Raw genomic sequence first — 20,639 nt, 5'->3', positions numbered from 1 at the left:
ACCAGGTATGTTAAGAAATTAGACTTTTTTTTCCAAATAAGGAAACCTCAAGAGTGTTTTTAGCAACAGCAGCACTGGAGGAAATATTTCCACATCCCCCTTCATAATTCCTAAAAAATGTTTTCTTTTTTTAAATCTGTAAGGTTGTGTGCACGGTTAAAGTAATCTTCCTTCATAATTACTTAAACATTACACCATCATATAAAATGATTGTCCCCTTCAAATGGTTCCTGTTACTTCTTTTATTAGTTTCCAACTGGAAAAGGCAACTCTGTATCCTCAATGTCACAACTATCAGATTTATTGGACTCAAGTATCTCCCACTAGGCTAGCATCATGAGAAAAGTTCGCTTTCTGTCAGACAAGTTGACTTTTCTGTCTCCTCCACAATTCCTACGAAGTTAATGTTTAAAAATCCATCCCAATTGTGGTAGGCAGGCTCCAAGTTGGTGCCCAGTGATTCCTGCCTCCCTGGTATTCATACTTTTGTGAATACATATACTCACACTCTCTTTCTCACATCATACTAGGGTTGCTCTATGTGACCAACAGAATATGGCAGCAGTGATGGCATATCACTTCTGAGATCAGGTTAGAAAAGACACTGTTGCTTCTACCTTGGCTGCTCTCTTTCTCTCAGATCTCCTGCTCTAGAGGAAGAGATAACATGAACAACCCTTTGGAGAGACCAACATGGTGAGCAACTGAAGCCATGTGCTAAAAGCCATGTGATGAGCTGGAAAGTGTGTTCTCCAGTTCTAGTCATGTCTTCATATACTGCTGTCCTGGCCAACAGCTTGATGGTCACCTCCTGCCTACACCAGAACTAGCTAAGCCATACTCTTAGAATCTTGACCTTTATAATCTGTGTGAGGTCATAAATATTTACATTTAAGATGCTAAGCTGAGTGATTTGTTATACAACAATAGTTACCTAATACACTATAGTTACCAAATACACTAATAAAACCACCACTGTCACCAAGACCACATTGATCTATTCTTCTCCTTTGACTTGGTAGCCTAATTATTATATTCTTCTGTTTATTATGTTTATCAAATTGAACATTACATTTTTCTCATTTATTTTGGACTATAACTGCCTAAAGGGAACCCAATTATTCTTTCAAATATAACAAGTTATTACAATACCAAGTACCCTTGGAGTACTTATTGTTTACCTAAATTATCAGCTCAACTTCATAATACAGAGAAAGACCTTGATACAAAAAGCTATATATATATATATATATAGTTTAAAGCCAGTTTTAGTCATATATATGTATATACATACACACATATATATACACACACATATATATAAAGATTTGATATGTTTAATCAAATTTGATTGCACATAAGACTAAAACTGGCTTTAAACTGTCTTAGGTACTACATATATTCACATTCTCACTCTTGACAGTTTTACAAACATAAATGGCTAAAATTTATTGTTTAAATTACTTTTCCTTAAATAATTACTAATGAAATTTGTTTTAGATTACTATCCCCACAGATTTCCTACAAATGCTCAACAATAGGTACTCATGAAATATCACCAGTAAATTTGAGCTCTCACCATCAAACTGTAACCATGTTTCCCTTTTATATGGTCTTGACTTTCCACCTCTATTCTCATTTTCCCTCATCCTAATTTATCTCTCCATATTACATTTTATTACATGTGCTTGTTGAATTTCAATTCAAAACTTTCATCAAATGAGTTAGACAATAAATAAAATTGCTTCAAATCTCATTAATCATCTTAATTCTGCTTATTTTTTCATACTAATTCACTACTAAACCTTATCTAATCACAGAACTGTGTTCATTTAAAACTTGTCTCAATGGGACATGAAAAGATGGACTCCATACCAATTACTTTGTTTTTTTGAGACAGAGTTTAGCTCTTGTTGCCCAGGCTGGAAAATGGCACGATCTTGGCTCACTGCAACCTCTACCCGCCGGGTTCAAGAGATTCTCCTGCCTCAGCCTCCTGAGGAGCTGGGATTACAGGCATGCGCCACCATGCCTGGCTAATTTTGTATTTTTAGTAGACGGGGTTTTACCATGTTGGTCAGGCTGGTCTCGAACTCCTGACCTCAGGTGATTCGCCCACCTCAGCCTCTCAAAGTGCTGGAATTACAGGCGTGAGCCACCGTGCCCAGCCAATTACTTTTTCATCCAAGTGAATAGATTACAAAATTATAATTTGTATTTTTAAACACAGAATTGTAATACTAGTGACAAAAACTACTACACTGTGTAATTCTCTCACACTGTCATATTGCTAAACTTTATTTCCAGGTCTACTTGCACTGGATGGAGCCATGTGACTAGTAATGGCCAATGGAATGTGGACAAAATTAATGAAAAGGCCTAGTTCCTAAAACTTCCCATAAGATCTTCTATGTTCTCTGTTTTCTCCCCACAAGATACAGAGGATCCAATAGAAGACTCAGAGGCCTTAAAATATGGTAGCAGCCCCTATTTGGTAGCAGCTGTGATTGCCTGAAAACTCCCTGGACAATGAGATGAGTTAAAAATAAGCTTTTGCATTCAGTCACTGAGTTCTGGGATTGCTTATTAAACCAATTCATCTCTCTATATTAATACAACCAGTCTTTATTTATATAGCATTTACATTGTGTTAGGTATTATACATCATCTAAAGATTATTAAAGTATAGGGAAGGATGTGCATAGGTTATATGCCAATACTATGCCATTTTATGAGGGATGTGAACATCCTCGAATTCTGGTATCTGTAGGGGATCCTAGAACCAATCCCCCTCAGGTACCAAGGGATAAGTGTATAAGAAATAATCTGCTCCAGTCACCAGCCCCTCCATCTCCTCCTCCTCTCTGGAAGCTTGCAGTAGCTGTTTGCATTCTGACAAACCTTGGTGAAGAACAGTTTACCATTAATTATGTGAAACACTTTGTGGGTCCTTTCAATTCAAAGACTCTTGCCTAAGTTTCCTAACTGAAATTTTTAAAAAGTATTAACTGATTCATACTAACTATATATTTATAGAGAACAGGTAATATTTTGATACACACATACAACATATAATGATCAAATCAGGGTATTTAGGATATCCATCACCTCAAATATTTGTCATTTGTGTTGGGAATATTTCAAATCTTCTCTTCCAGCTATTTTGAAATGAGGTATTTTGAACTATAAAATAAATTGTTAATTATAATCAGCCTACTATGCTACTGAATGCTAGAACTTATTCCTTCCATCTAAGTGCATATTTGTACCCATTAACCAACCCCTGCTCATCCCACCTTTCACCCTTCCTAGGCTTTAGTAACTATCACTGAACTCTCTATCTTCATGAGATCAACTTTTTCAGCTCTCACATATGAATGAAAGCATGTGATATTTGTATTTCTATGCTTGACTTATTTCACCTCACATAGTGACCTCCAGTTCCATTCATGTTGCTGCAAATCTCAGGATTTCATTCTTTTTATGGCTGAATAGTACTCCATTGTGTATATATATACACCATATTTTCCATATTCATTTATCTGCTGATGGACACTTTGACTCCATACTTGGCTATTGTGAATAGGGCTGCAACAAACATGAGGTGCCAGTATCCCTTTACTATACTGATTTCCTTTCCTTTGGATAAATAGCCAGTAGTGGGATTGCTAGATTGTATAGGAGTTCTATTTTAGATTTTTGAGAAACCTTCATGCTGTTTTCCATAATGGCTTTACTTATTTACATTACCACCAACAGTGTATAAGAGTTCCCTTTTCTCCACATCCTTGCCAGTACTTGTTATTTTTGTCTTTTTGATAACGGCCATTCTAACTGGGGAGAGATGATATCTCACTGTGGTTTTGATTTGCATTTCCCTGATGATTAGTGATGTTGAGCATTTTTTCATATAGCTGTTGGTTATCCGTATGTCTTCTGAGAAACTTCTATTCAGAAACTTTGCCACTTCTTAATGAGATTATTTGTGTTTGTTGTTTGAATTCCTTGTATATGCTGGATATTAGTCCCTTGTTAGATGAACAGTTTGCAAGTATTTTCTCCGATTCTATAGGCTGTCTCTTCACTCTTGCGTCCTTTGTTATGCAGAAGATTTGTTTAATATAGCTCCATTTGTCTATTCTGTTTTTGTTGCCTGTGCTTTTGAAGTCTTAGCCATAAAATCTTTGCCTAGACCAATGTGCTGAATAATTTCCCCTGCCTGTTTTGAGAAATCATCATGTATGATTTTTTGATTTTGAATATTTTTCTGTTTTTTTTTCCTGGAACTACCATTAATCAGATATGAACATCCTAGATGCTGAGCTATGATTCACTAACTTTGTATGTAATATTGTTTCTATATATGAAATACTAACTTCATTTATAAAGTAAACACAGTAAATCTGAGGAATCTGAGCAGTGACTCTTTATATACCAATCTATATCTTTTTATAAGACTGCTGGTGAAGACAGTTAAATCTACCATCTATTGTTGGTAGCAGTAACTTCTTTCAGTGAGGGATCAAAATTTCTAACTATTATTTTTAAATTGTGCTTAATAGTTACTGCAGACTTTCAAAAACAATAGAAGTTCATGCACATATAATTTAAGATTTTTTTAAATATAATTTTTTTTGGAGGAGAACCTTTAAAATACAACATAAACACACATTTTAGAAACATGCTAACCTATAAAGCTGTAAGTCACCATGAAAAACTCTGGAATAAGTGGATATAAACCTCAGGTACCATGAAAGAGCAGAGGCAGAAAGCAAAAATGTAAAAGTAGCTTTTCCTGATAAATTTATCCAGAAAATAAAACACAGGAGAAAACTGTATCTTTTTATACAGTCTACAAATATTTAAGATTTCTTTTGGGATATTCTTGCATCATTAAAGTCCTACATTTGCTAGAAAAAGTGGGAAAATATGGCTCAAAATGGAGAATTCGCTTTAACCCTCCTAACAAAAAAAGCTGCCAAATCACCTTATGCTAATATTCTCTAAGCTACACAAATATTTCAAGCACAAATCCTAAGGCTGGAATGCAAAATTTCCCAACAAATATATTTCATATATTTAAGTATAACTATATAAAATATATAACCATCATAATCTTCCACAGATTAGCTCATTTCAACTTTACTGCTTTCCTTTTTTTTTTTTTTTTTTTGACATTTCAAAGATTAAGGCCAAGAATCTTTTCTCAAACATCAACTATCTTATCAGATACTTTACCATCCTTCCCTAATCAGCTAGTTTTCAAATCTGTCCTAGAAAACATCTAGAAATATGCTATTATTTCTTACTTCAGATTCTAATAAACTTTACAATTGAAGTAATTCACTGTACTTTGTTAAGTGCTACTAATGAAACTAAAAACAAGTTAATCATATATTATTACATCAAAAAATTTGAGGTCAAAGGAACTATGAGTTAAATATTTCCCCAAACACATCTGATGCCCAATCCACCTACTTTCATCATGAGCTCTTTCAATGTTAAGGGCTCTATTGTGTTGATTCAAGCTTAGCTGCTGCTCGTGAAGGTCCACAGGAACAGGGTTTATGCCAGTCCCTTCAAGGTATAACCTGATTCTCTGCCTCCACAACCACCTTGGAAAAGTGAAGAAAAGGCGAATTATGTTAAAATAGAATAAATTAAAGAGTACACATTATAATAATTTAACGAAATTAAATAGTGAATAAAAAAGTTACTAGTTATTCCATGAATAAGTTATATCAGAAACACCTAAAGTCTATAGCTTCCTTATCAATGACAGATTTGAATATTTATTCTCTTTTCAATTATAATGGAAATACCTTAATGTGCTTGTACAAAATCTCCCAAGTAACTTTTAAGTCAAACTCTATCAAGAACCCATAAAGTCCAAGATACTGAGCAAGATATAGTTTGTGCTTTGCTCAGCAAAAAATATTACACAAAAAAGAGAGCAAACTTAAAATAATATTGTGTTTAGACGGCTGGATTAGATAAAAATCCCTCTCCACAAATTTTGTAATGCAGTTTTTTTTAACCAATAAAAGGAAAAAAGGATTAAGAAAAAATAAATAAAACAGTTTTGATTACACCTAAAAATTTAAATAACATCTCTGGTAAAAGGAAAAAAACAATCAGATTTAATTGATTTCAAAACCAATAATCAATGTATCGAAAGTCAATGGGACAGATTCTGCTTGGTAAGTATACAAAAATATACTTCCACTTGGTAGGTATAAATTAGCCATTTCTAAAGTTGTCAAACTTCTGAAATGACTAGAAACTAGAATTATTGGTAATGAAATGATTCTAGAAAAGTCAAGAAGATGTAATACAACTTCACAAATATCTGTGGGAAAAGCTTTCCCCAACTATAAAATACAGTCCAAGTCAGAAAATAAAAAGTAGTCCAACTTGGCTCTCTCAAATATAATTGGCCAACCTCATGCTCCTTCTTCCACCTTCCTGTTTTCCTGATGGTATGACCACTGAACACATTAAGTAAAAGAAATTTTTAAAAATCCCATCCCCACTACTTAAGAAATACTTTTATGTGAGACAGATACCAGGAATCTCAGCATGGTTGGATTAAATCCAACTCTCAATCATTACTAGATGGGAGATAAAGATAAAAAATATAAAATCTAAAAATTCAAACAATTTTAGCCAAAGTTTTAATTACCTTTCCACTAAACTGATAAGGACAAGTAACGAGGTTAAGAAAGTAGAGACACGGCTGCTATCTCACTGAAGGAGAAAAAAAATCTCTATATGCAGTTATATTATAGGCCAACCAACATTTGTCAGGGTTTCTCTCCACAATTCCAACTGGACTAGGAGAAGGTAAATTAGACCTATGTGTGACTCAGCTAATACATTACTTTTAATGGCTACTGTTATATCTATGGAGTAACCCAAACATTATCTGATTTGTTCTGGTTTTTTTGTTTGTTTGGTTTGAGACACAGTCTCACTCCGTTGCCCAGGCTGGAGTGTAGTGGCGCGATCTCAGCTCACACTGCAACCTCTACCTCCTGGGCTCAAGTGATCCTCTCGCCTCAGCCCCACAAATAGCTGCGACTACAGGTGCTTGCCACCATGCCCAGCTAATTTTTGTATTTTTTGTAGAAACAAGGTTTCACCATGTTGCCCAGGCTGGTCTCGAACTCCTAAGCTCAAGTGATCCACCCGCATCGGCCTCCCAAAGTGCCGGGATTACAGGCGTTGAGACACTGTGCCCTGCCTGATTTGTTCTGTTTTTTAACAGATTTATTAATGGCACATACTTATTAAGATACTTATATAAGAAAAACTGTAAGAAATTCCTACCTGAACTCACCACGATAGAACTTCTGTAAGGCTTCTGGAAAGGAATGTGTATATCGAACGGGCAAGCATAAATGACCCTCAGACCTGTATTTTAACAGGAATTTTTTGGTGATATAAAGAGGAAAAGAAAAAAAAGTGAAGCAAAAGAATTTAATCAAAAGGTATCACTAAGTTATAAAATTAAGAAATGAAATTCTAAAAATTTCTACTCTATATTCCATTTTTTGCCACAAAATTGTGTTTTTTCAACAAAAATAAAAAAGACCACATAGAGTTAGTAGTCTACATCCAGCTTTAATGCCATAATACATAATAATATGTGAGTTTCTACATTACAATGAAACTAAAAATAGCAGCAAATCTGCCACTAATTACCCTGTAAAGTTACCTAATGGTACAGTGTTGTTCAAATAATTACATTATTTAACTACTAACCTTAAAATTTTTATTCTAACCTTTAAATCATTTAACTATTAACTTTGGGCAAGTCACTTTGGCATCAGCTTCCTCATCTCCAAAATCAGGACAAACCAGCAATCTCAAAAGGTGATTCTGAGGAATCAAAATATTTATGTGAAATGTTTTGAACCATAATTCCTTTTTAAATGTCATTTAAGATATCCTAAGTCACTAAAAAAGAACTGAGAAAGCTTAATCCAATGTAATCCTTCATTTATTCAAAAATATATAAATAATGAAACTCCTTTAAGGAGTTCATAGCTTGATGTGGAAGACAAATTAAAATGAATCATTGCAAATTATAAGGTGGTAAGACTGCCTATTGGTTGGTGTAGATGAGAGTATGTGGCACCTAAAGATGTGTCCAGAAGGCTCAGTCATCATCATTTAATGATACTTCAATCTTGAAGAAAAGGCTGAGGGTAGGCTTAGGAAAACAAACTCCTGATAATCAATGTAAATCAACTTGTAAGTGTGAAGACCAGAGAAAAATGTTTTTACAAAGTTGTGAATAGTAAACTTCTTTATCTAAGCGGGTCAACACTGAGGTTAAGAAACGCAAGGCCTAGGTTTTTAAATTCTTATATTCGTTGTAATACTTCACGCAATGTTAAGTATATAAAAGGCATCAATGGTCATTTGATAGCATAATATCTGCTGAGGTCAACTGCAAGTCTAAAACCTCTGTAGAGAGAAGACTCTCTCATGAGGTTACAGTCAGATATCAGCTAGGGCTGCAGGCATCTGAAGGCTTGACTTGGGCTAGCACGACCACTTCCAGGGTTGCTCACTCACATGGCTGGCAACTTGGTGCTGGCTGTTGGCAGGAGACCTCAATCCCCCTCCATGTGAACCTCTCCACAGGACTGTTGTGAGCATCCTCATATCATGGTGGCTGTCCTACCCCATAACGAACAATCCTCAAGACCAGTATAGACGCTGTAATACCATTTATGACCTGGTCTTGGGACCTACACATTCTCACACCATATTCTACTGGTCACATAGGCCATCCTTGATTGACTATTGGGGGGCAGGGAGGAGTACATTAAAGGGTACCTAAATACTATGAAGCTACCTTGGAGGCTGACTATCCACATGCCCTCTATCCCATTTTGAATATTAAGCTTTCAAATGTTGTAATTATTTACCAGGCTCAGTAGAGTGGCTGTAGAATACAGAAGAGACAGACAGAAATTACACATTTGATTTAGATGAGTCCATGTGAGTGGGCCATCTTGAAAGTGGATTCTCCAGCCCAAGTCAAGCCTTCAGATGCCTACAGACCAAGCTGACACCTGCTTATACTCAGGAGAGATCTCAAGCCAAAACCACCCAGCCAAACTGCTCCTGAACTCCTGACATGCACAACCCATAAGAAATAATACACTGTTACCATCATAAGCCTCTAAGTTTTGAGATGATTTGTTATGCAACATTTGAACAACTTAAGTTGTTCAACTTAAGTTGAACATTAACTTCTGATCTTTTTCGAAGCTCTGAGCTTTTTTGAAGCTTTTTTGAAGGACTGAGATACCACCATATTTAAGATAAAGAAGTCAGATAACTTGAAGCATACACAAAACCAGAAGGCAACTTTGGCTTGCCCTGGAGGCAAGAAGAGAAACCAAAGAACTTCTAACACCTGTTCTTCTAGGTAGAAAATAGAGAAGAGATGACAATATTAACAATTGCTTGCCAGCTTCAAATTCCCACAAATTTATGAATATGAAGCCAGTTTTCAAAAGAAAATATAGTTCAATAAACTGTGTAACATATGATCACTAAAGTTAAGAATCTTTTACCTTAATGATATAAAAATAAGCCATTAAGAAGTTCTAAAACCCACATGCATCAACATTGATGGCAATTAAAAATTAATTACTGAACCAATGATCTCAATTATTTACATTTAGGGAATATTTACTCAGCTAGATTGGGGTTCTATCCCTATTCCCTAAAATCACTTAATCATTCATTTTTCAAGTATTTATTACCTACCAGCTATGTATAAAACTATGCTAGTGACAGAGAAATTAAAATACAAGGTCCTATACTCAAGGAATTTATAGTCTAATGGAAGAGAAAAAGAAACAGAAAATAAATATATAGGGATAAGTGCTTTCTGTAGAGGGAATTAACCCAGGAGAAACCCCAGTCTTGAACAAACAACAACCACAGAAGTGAGTAAGTGGTGTAAGGGAACTTTTGACAAAAGCACATACAAAGGCATGGGTGGGTGGGTTGGGGGGACATGGGCCTTTCTGGACAACTCTTTCACCTACTCTCAAATCATGCCCTGGATCTTATATATCAACAAAGCTCCCCACCAGAGTAAAAGCATCCCTGTGTGAGCCTCTAACCAGCATGTTGGTGGACACTCATATAGTTACATTTTGCAGTTAAGAACAGCCTTTTAGAAAGGATCCTAGGTTGATCCTAGAACAGTTTCCAAAAATACATTTTTTAAGCTAAAGAATGTGTCATGCCTGTGGACATATGAGGACAGGTGAAACTAGAAAAGCAAATAGGCAAGAGACAGTGAAAGATAATATATTTTATGCTAAGGAATTTACAATGTATCCTGAAGGTCATGGTAAACTAAAAGATTTTAATAAGGAGTGGGTATAATCAATTAGATCTGCACTTCAGAAAGAAGCTAAGACAATGTGTAAAGGATAAGTTAGAAGGAGAGAGACTGTAAGCTAGTTCAGTAATTTAAACAACTATAAAGGGCTGAGCTATTTTTAGTGGCAGTGAGGATGGCAACAGATGGACTCAAAAGTAAGTTCCCTAGAACTTAGGACCAATTTGAAGATAGAGTGAGGGAGAGATAGTTACAGCTTCAGCACAGATGATTCCATTCATTAAGAACGATGGGAGAGAGAAAAGGAGAGTTTATTTGTACATGTTACATTTTTAATACCACTGGATATATCCAAAGTAGAGGCCAGTGTGGCTAGAATAGAATGAAGGGAAAAATAATAGGCAATAAGGACAGAGAACGGTAAAAGGCCAGATAATGTATAGCCTGTATATCATATTTAAGGTGACCAACTGTCCCCTGGTTTGCCTGGGACTGACATTCTCCTGGGACACAGGACTTTCAGTGCTAAAACTAGGAAAGTTCCAAGAAAACCAGGAGTTTTTCACCCTATTCACAGTAAAAAATTAAGATTTTATCCTAAGTTAGATGGGAAGCCATGAGAAAAAAAAAATCTAGGCAGAGAAGTCACATAATATTATCAAACTTTCATAAAATAATCATGCTGGCTGCAGTGGGGAGAAGAAACTAAGAAACTATAAGGTTAAGAATGGAAGCAAGAAGATCACTGTTGGAATAAAGATTCTGCAGTCCCAGGAGACTCCAATACCACAGTATTAATCAGCCTCCCTGGAGACAATATAGGAATTGAAGAAGAAAAAAGATGGCCCAGAGCACAATATGTAAAAACACCAGTATTTAGCCAGGAACCAAATAGTAAGATCCTTCAAAAGAGATACAGACAAAGAAGTAGTCACAGAGATAGGAAGAAAGGGGTATCACAAATGCAAACAAAGTAGAGTAGAAATAAGGGAGCAGTTAGCACCAAAAATTTCCCAGAAATCAGGTAAGACAAGGACTAAAATATCCAGTAAATTCAGTAACGAGGATATCACTGATCTAAGGCAAAAGCAATGTCAATGAACTGGTTGGGGGCAAATCCATAAAAAAGTTGCAAAGTTTTAGAAAATAACTAAGAACTGAAGAAGTGCAGATAACCAAGCTTGGGGATAAGTGGAAGGAAAAGAGATAATAAAAGATTATACGTATACGTATAAAACCTTTTATACGTATAAAAGGTTATACGAAAGTGACACAGGGTAAAAGATTTTTTAAATTTTCTTGAAAAACAGGAGTTTTGAACAAGTCTTTTCAGGCTAAAAGGAGTCATGTGTGAAGGGAGAGAAAAAAAAGACAACATGATAGGACAAGATTTTTTTAAGCAGGAGAAAAGGTGAAGTAGTTCTAATCCAGTGACTTTCAAATCCTCTGTGAAAAAAAAGGTGGGTTTATTGAAGGAGGAAGGATAAGGGAAGCAAGGTGAATGCAAAAGTTGAACTACTGAAGCAGCCACCACAGAGAACGGGGAAGAGAGATGAGTAGGGCTACACAGGAAGTTTGTGTGCAACTCTGAGTCCACTGTTAAGTGCTGAAGACTACAAACTGGAAGTGCCACCAAACCCAATGATCTTTTTTTCCCCAGATGACCACAGCAGTACTGATGCAGAAGTAGAAAGGATAATGGTCAGATTGATCTAGAATTGTGCAGAAAGGTAACGATGAAGAAATATTTGCACTTTGGGAGGCCAATGTGGGAGGATCACTTGAGATCAGGAGTTTGAGACCAGCCTGGCCAACATGGTGAAACCCCATGTCTACTAAAAATACAAAAATTAGCCAGGTGTGGTGGTGCATGCCTGTAGTCCCAGCCACTCGGGAGGCTGAGGCAGAAGAATCACTTGAACCCAGGAAGCAGAGGTTGCAAAGCACTGAGAGCACGCCACTACACTCCAGCCTGGGCAACAGAGCAAGACTCTGTCTCAAAAAAACAAAAATAAAAAGAAAAGAAAAGAAAAGAAAGAAAGAAATATTTAAGAAAGTAAATGAAGTGAGGAAGAAATAAGTGGAGAAAATGGAAGGGATCAAAATACTGAAAGTCAAAGGGCAGATTTAGTGGGATAAAGTAGTAAGACTGCTGTTAAGGTAGGAGGCTGCAGTCAGAGTGGAATTAATTAGGATTGTAGAGACAGGGAAATTCCAAATCATCAGAAAGTCCAGGTATAGTCACGGCTGTGGGTGGCTAGAACAGACTGAGGGTAAATATCAGAAAGCTGAGGAAGGAAAAAAAAAAAATGCCAATAGTGTTTGGATAGGTCTTTTTATTAAGTCAGTAAAGTCACCTCCCCAAAAAAAATCAGTGGTAGCATAACGAGGAGCATAAATACAAGCCATAAGGAAGAGTAGAAAATGGATCATTATTAACTTGTCCCTCCTCAGCAATACCAAAGGTCCCCAACACTCACCTGGGTAAAGAACTCAGGTCTATTATGCCATAGATCCTACTCCCAAACTACCCGGGAAGCGAAAATATGAGAACTGGTCCATCCCAGTTCTCCTACCACCAATGCCAGCTACATGTATATATATTTTTCATGCCTGAGGTTAAAACTAGAGCTATATCCTTGAAAACAACTACATAAAAGACAATCCTACTCAATTCTACATACCTAAATTTCATTACTAGAATGTTTCTGGAACATGGTTCTAATATTCACGGTGGCCAGGAACAATCATGCTTCCACTTAGACACCATACACCATAGTAAAATGTCTGTAGTAACAGAGCCCAGGAATGTGAACATGGTGGAGAAAATAAAGAATAGCTTCCAAATTTTAAGACAGACCATAAAAAGATACTATGCAAGCAAAGCAGAAATACATGTATGTATAACCTAAAAAAAAATTAAAAAGCACACCACACAAATCAAACAAAAAGTGTATGTTCTTTCTTACCGTTCTGGATCAGTGTTTACCCCTATAACTGGTTTAAGTCTGTCCAAGACTTTACTTGCTGCCAGCAGCATTGTGCCATCACCTAACGAAAATAAGACAAAATATAAGACATAACCAGATTTCTGTTATAAATCCAGTTTTTGGCCATTGTGAAAATTAGTAGTTTTAACAATCATACCTTACCCTGCTAACTGCTATAGCCTATCCCACTCCCTTTCTATCTATTATACCTTTGGATTCTCTCTCCGACTCTAATCCAGGATTTCGTAAGCGGCAAGATTACATTTAGGCAGAGTAATTCTTTGTTGTGGGGACACTGTAGAATGTTTTAGATGTATTCCCTTTACATACTAGTAGCACCCCACAGTTGGTAACCACTAATGTAATCCAAAAATTTCTATTAGCCAATCTTCTTTCCTTCTCCCATAACACCAGTCCAAATTCACAAATTATTTTAATGAAAACATATCCAATGTGTCCAACTTCAAATTTTTCTCTTCAACACCTGCTGTCAACTTAAAGTTTTAGAAACAGTAGCCATTAACTTAATGATAAAGTTCAGAAAAAAGAAAGTATATTGGGACCAAAGAGGAATAGAATTTACCTCATTTCATTAAACTCTTTATCAACTTCATTTTTTTCTTAAAACTGCTATAATTATACCAAAATACAATAACTGATCCTTTGAATCATATTTGAAGTTAAATGCATACCTTAAATATACACAAGGAACCTCACAGTAACATCATTCATTTAAAAAGTAGACTTGTATAAACAGAAGTTTTAAACCTAATCGTAACAATCCAAAAAGTTGTTTAATGGTAAGACTCTGACGGCTTCAATATAGCTAGACCCTAGGGTATCTGGAAATAATGTGTATTAAACAACATTTGTATATTCCAACATCGTTACTTCTGTAAAATTATTACCTCCTGCAGCTATGACAGCATCTGCCCATCGAACAGTCTCTTCATCATATTCTCTCCTCTTTACTAGACGAACCTCAATTCCCTCATTTCTAGGATAAAAAAAGGAAAGGTGATACGAAATTTCCACTAATAATATATATATAACAGGGGTATGTTTTCCGAGAGGCAGATGATTACAACAGAGATGTAAAATAAACAAATTTGTGTCTTATAAGCAAATGTACATGGAGCTTTATAGCATTATCTTTGTTATCATTTAATTACAACAGCCAATTAACTAGCTAATTAAGGAAGCATATGAATAAATCAAAAGTTATATCCCAAATCTCCATGTGCTTTAAAAGCTTTTATAACCACTAGTGAATAGCAGTATTAGTTAGAATTTCATTTTCTCTCCTCCTTCTAATGCTTACATTCATAGTACAAAAAGGGTCCAGAAGACTAACACCTAGAGTGACGATTTTTTTTTTTTTTTTTTTTTTTTTTGAGGCGGAGTCTTCACTCTGTCGCCCAGGCTGGAGTACAGTGGCGCGATCTCGACTCACTGCAAGCTCCGCCTCCCGGGTTCGCGCCATTCTCCTGCCTCAGCCTCCCGAGTAGCTGGGACTACAGGCGCCCGCCACCGCGCCCGGCTAATTTTTTGTATTTTAGTAGAGACGGGGTTTCACTGTGTTAGCCAGGATGGTCTCAATCTCCTCACCTCGTGGTCCGCCCGCCTCGGCCTCCCAAAGTGCAGGGATTACAGGCGTGAGCCACCGCGCCCGGACTGAGTGACGATTTTTTAAACTATAAAACTGAATGGCCGTTATTTTAAATCCAACAAATATCCATTGAGTACCAGACACTGGAATAGTGACTGAACACTTTGTAATTCACATGTTTCTCACACTGACCTTCTTGTACACACATAATTGCGTTTAGTTCTGAATTAACTGAAGTTTCTGTAATTTTTGGACAGAAGTTTCTATAATTTTCAGTCACTCAAAAATATTATTACAATGAACACTCATATAATCCACTAGTCTGTTTTAATAAATAAAACATTACACAGTTGAAGCCAGCTGTGTAACTGAATTAACTCTGTAGAAAATGCATTTCTCTGGAAGATCAAATAATTGAAAATACTTGTGACATTTTCAGAGAATAAATATTTCCTTAAAGATGCTATAAAATCAGATCCATTAACCTCGATATAATTTTCTGAAAATGATTTCATAGTAACAATCAACACTAAAAGCCTAAGAATGGGCTGCTAGTACAAAATAAGAACTGGAAGTCCTGAATATAAAATCCAACCCAAGACCCAATCCCACAAACTTACCGTAAACTATCTATAATATGTTCTACATTTTTGGTGTGAATATGATGCCGTTCAAGAAGTCCACTGTAGCTAGAGCCTTTCAATGCAAGCTATATCAAAACAAAAAAAAAATGTTGTTTTACTAAGACATATTACACATGATGTTCTAATAGTTTTTTAAAAGCCCCATATAAAATACAATTTTTTGAAAATATATTTTAATGACTACCTGTGAAACCTACCAGTACAAATTAAACTAGAAAGCCTGATATCAGAAAATTATAATTTGGCTTTAATACTAAATACAGCATTATGTTTTCTGAATCATATAGTCACCAGGATCTCAATATCTTACGTTTTACAGCTTAAGCTTTTTATTTTTTTGACTTTTTTTTTTTTTTTTGAGACGGAGTCTCGCTCTGTCGCCCAGGCTGGAGTGCAGTGGCGCAATCTCAGCTAACTGCAAGCTCCGCCTCCCGGGTTCATGCCATTCTCCTGCCTCAGCGTTGATGACTTTTTAACACATTGCATGTGGCTACTTGATGACCAAAGATAAACTAATACTTGTAGAGGTGGTTAGATGACCTTTGTTCCCCTTGGATTTGCTTCTCTCTTGTTCTCAGATTTATAAACTCTATTTGGAATTTACCCTATGCAATCTAAACAAAGGGCTGACTAGCTCCCTTAGAAAGGGTAACTTTTATATTTTTATATATATATATATAATATATATATATCCTTCAAGAATTATTTTTCCTAGTTGGAGTAACATTTTATAACTATCTCAGCCTAAAATATTTAAAAGTATATTTCTTATGAATAATCCATAAAGTAAAATGTAGAGAAAAAAGTTCAGAAATGTCCTTAGTGAACATCCATTTAATCGCCAAGTAGGAAATTTGTTCACTACAGTGAATGCTAGAATTCAAAAGTGTGTTATTTGTACTTTTTTGCTCCTCCAAATTCCTTTATACCTTTCCTTTTCCCTTTTTTTTTGTTTTCTTTTTTTTTTTTGTTCCTGAGATGCTGCCTTGCTATGTTGCTCAGGCTGGTCCTGGACTCCTAGGCTCTATTGATTCCCCTGCTTCCGTTTCCCAAGTAGATGAGATTATCGGCACATGTCACTGTGCCCAGCTTATACCTTTCCTCTTTATGTAACAAAATCAGTTTTCAAATACCTACTACATATATATATATATATATATATATATATTTTTTTTTTTTTTTTTGAAACGGGGTCTGGCTCTGTTGCCCAGGCTGGGGTGTAGTGGTGCGATCTCAGCTCACTGTAACCTCCGCCTCCTGGACTCAAGCTGTCCTCCCACCTCTGCCTCCCAGGCAGCTGGGACTACAAGTGCACACCACCACACCCAACTAATTTTTGTATTTTTTTTTTTTGGTAGAAATGGAGTTTTACCATGTTGCCCAGGTTGGTCTCGAACTCCTTGAGACCACACACCTCGGCTTCCAAAAGAACAATCCACACACCTTGGCTTCCAAAAAAGCTGGGGTTACAGGTGTGAGCCACCACACTCAGCCTAATATACAATCTCAAATATTTTGTTTTAAATCATTACTTACTGAACTATAAAGTAAAACTATTTCTTAGACAGCATATTAATACATATTTTACTTTTTAAAGGTTATAAAGATAACACTCACAATATGGAAGATGCACATTTAAAGAAAATTGAAATCAAATATAATCTTATGGCTCAAAAAGGGTTAATATTTTGATACCTACCTTCCCTATCTTTTGTCTGTGACTACTGGGTTAAGAGTTTTTAAATAGTTTTGCCCTCACTTTGTAATCTTTGTATGTTCTCACAAAAGAGAAGCTGAGGAAGCATTTGGCTATTGTGAAAATTAATAAACAGATGTTAACTCACCAAGATATACTACAATAGATTAGACAGCCTGTGCCAAAGTTTAATGCCTAGCGAAAAGCTTCATTAAACTTTAAGCTACCAACGTCAATAATTTTTTAAAGGAAAACATTGACTATGATAATAACTAGAAAATTCCTTCATTTAAAATAATCAACAAATCAACACAAGTCAGTAAAGTTTGAAAAACCAGAGTTTCTTAATATGGACAAACATAGCATTAATATTCAGATTACCACTATCATTACCCAGCTACAGATTGACTAAAACTGCATTAACCACCTCTCAGTGAGTATGGACCACTACCCTCTCCCTTGGCAACCTCTAGTTCCACAGCTTTAAAAGAGATCTATATGCTGATGCCGATGATTCCCAACTGCTATCTCCCAACCTGGCCTATCTTTAGGGCTTCAAATACATTTATTCAACTGCTTATTTGACATATTTCTTTGGATATCTAACAGGCACCCCAAATTTAGAGGGCTAGGTACTAAACATGCCAGATACTGAATAATTAAATACTATTATTATTCATTCAATATCTAGCATGTTCAATATCTAGCCCCTCATTTTCTGGCCCAAGAATTCCCCAACTATGGCTTAAGCCAAGAGTCTAGAGCCATACCCGATGCCTCCATTTTTGCTTATTTCCACATCCAATTACTAGATCTTATGTTTGATCCAAGCACTTTTCTCTTCTTCACCTCTACCACTCATGATCTCACACCTGAACCACTGCACAGGCCTCTAACTGGGGTTTCCTACTTCCACTCTTGGAGCCCCATAGATTATTCCCCACACAGAAATCAGAGAGACCACAGCATGTCTCTTCCTCAGTTTAATGCCCTCTACAAATGGCATTCTCCCTACCAACTCTCAGGCTTATGCCATCTGACTTCTGCTCCTTTCTCCTACCTGTTTTCCTCCCCATTCCCTACACTCTAATCTCTTTGGTCTATTTTCACCAAGCTCTTCCTTCGTACTTGTTGGAATGCTTTCCATCCCTCCACCTAACTCTGACTCTTTTTAACACTGGGGTGCCAGGACTGCTGAAACAGCTGCTGCTGGTGCTGCCCTTGCAGCTGCAATAGGCTTACTGTGTATTTGAATTAGTTACATCTAATTTACCACTTCTACTTTAAATAAAACTTCAAGAGCAGCTGGCCCTCATACTTCAATTCCCTATCCAGACTTTTTACCTTATGTTCCAAATTTTGGTTTGGACAATATGGAACATGTACCCAGGAAAAAAGCACATAAACCTTACTGTGTAAGCCCTGTAAATGCTAGTCTGGGAGTTCAGAAACTTTTATGCTTACTTCCTGGCTCTCAGCAAGCCCCAGGAAAATAAGATACTTGGCAGTTGACTGTTAGGGAACTTTGGCTTGAGATGGCGAAAGGGTCTGAATTTGTGGGAGAAAAAGTTCTGAAGAACTAACAAAAAACTTCAAGTTTTCTATGATTGCTAACAATACTAAAATTTCTAAAATTCCAAATCTAAATACAAAGTTCAGTCAGTATCAGAATACTTAACATTGAAGCAAAAATGTCAGTTCATAAATTCTTATTCCCACTCAAATTTCTTCTTGTGAACTAATTTTCTAATAAGTCACGCTCAACATTCATTTAGAGAACGTAAGTTCTTATTTTCTTTAAAGACCTTGCTGGTTGGGCTATTAAGCTTTATTAACATGAACTGGCTAAACAAGGCAGATAAAAAATAAGAAAATCACTTAATAAACAGCACCAGTTAGAAAGGCTTAAATCACTATTCAACTGGCTTTAATTCTTCCCTCACATTCAATCACCACAGCCAGTGAGTAGTGAAGTCCAATAATTATATTTGTTTAAAAGGAATATGCAAAAGCTGGTAAGAATTTCTTGCTACACCTTTGAAAATAACATGACTTCAAATATCTAAAAACATTCCTTTAATCAGACAAAAATAAGAACACATGATTTCTTAGAAAATGTCTTACCATTAAAAGGTTAGAGAAATTACTGAAATTCAGAACACATTCCCAATTCTCTGCAATGTTACACAACATTATTAGTAACAGTCTTTAATATTTTCCCCAAAAACCTGTTAATTCTTCTCTCCATTAAAATAAATAAATAATTAAAGATTCACCAGGACACTTGGAAAAAGCAGGTGACTCCATGAGATCTACAGACAGACAGACACATTTCAGTATAAGCAAGAGTTTCTCCTACAGAATCTGCAAAAGCCAAGATCATGTCTCTCCACACAGCTTTGATATTAAAATAAAACACACCACGTAAGGAAAAAAAGCAAGATTTTGAATGGACAGATTTAGCACACTTTAAGATCCAGATGTGAAGTTACGCTATTACCTAAATGGTTTATAACACCTTTATTAAATTATCACAGATAGTTTTACTTATCTAAAACTAAATTTATTGCAATTACAAATTTTTAAGGCTTGTTTTACTATTGAGTATTGCTATTTTGTACTCTGTAATTTCTATGATAGCTTAATAAGGGAAAGAGTTGAGACTTTTTAAATTTAACACATAATAAATGCACAAACTTTTGAGACAATGACAGTTCAGTATGTAAATCCACTAGGCATAATTTAGGCACCCTGAAAAGCATACACATTTAACTAAATGGTACTCTAAGTGTTACTCAAAATTGCCTTAAAAAGGTTAACAGCACCTAATTAACACCTAGATAGTCAACCATTTACCTAACATGATCAGACCTAGTGCATCAAACCCTAAAGATTTCTTCAGATATATTTGGTATTTACCTTAGATCACCTCTATCCCACTTACTTTCTACCAGGCTATCACCTTTATTTTCCCCATCGTTCTCTATTTGTGCATTCCTCTGTTAATTCTGTTGACTTCCTCCCTTGGTATTGCTCAAGGTTCCAACTTTGGTTTTCTTATCTGCTCTCACTTCATTTTCCCTGAGTTATCTCCCCACTCCAGGAAACTGACCTACCAACTATATCCCAGTAACCTTGAAATCTATACTGTTAGTCCACATCTCTTGACCCTGGACTACAAGGAAGCTGGTCCCAGCCTCAAGGAGAAAAGACCTAAAAATGATCTTACTACTTTTTTTAGTGGAAAGCGTGGGGTTGGAGAGGATGCTGAAGGAGATGCAATTCTTGCCCTCAAAGAGTTTACAGTCTAGAGAAGAAAATAAAC

General features: G+C 36.0%; 1 protein-coding gene across 3 annotated transcripts in view; it reads right to left on the bottom strand.

Moving 5' to 3' along the window:
* Nucleotides 1–20,639, bottom strand: part of LOC105473078 (NAD kinase 2, mitochondrial) — a 45,416-nt gene that overhangs the window by 19,517 nt on the left and 5,260 nt on the right. For all 3 annotated transcript variants that reach the window (XM_011726703.3, XM_011726702.3, XM_011726701.3), the window contains exons 2-6: nt 15,595–15,683; nt 14,274–14,362; nt 13,345–13,426; nt 7,330–7,413; nt 5,479–5,615 (exon numbers count right to left, since the gene is read on the bottom strand). In XM_011726703.3, the coding sequence (XP_011725005.1) occupies nt 5,479–5,615; nt 7,330–7,413; nt 13,345–13,415 (292 nt within the window). In that variant the 5' untranslated portion in view covers nt 13,416–13,426; nt 14,274–14,362; nt 15,595–15,683. The remainder of the gene's footprint in view (nt 1–5,478; nt 5,616–7,329; nt 7,414–13,344; nt 13,427–14,273; nt 14,363–15,594; nt 15,684–20,639) is intronic.

Source organism: Macaca nemestrina, chromosome 6, assembly GCF_043159975.1.
Source record: "Macaca nemestrina isolate mMacNem1 chromosome 6, mMacNem.hap1, whole genome shotgun sequence".
Lineage (NCBI taxonomy): Eukaryota > Metazoa > Chordata > Mammalia > Primates > Cercopithecidae > Macaca > Macaca nemestrina.
Note: the sequence above shows the minus strand (reverse complement) of the source record. Positions and strands in the feature narration are given on the sequence as shown.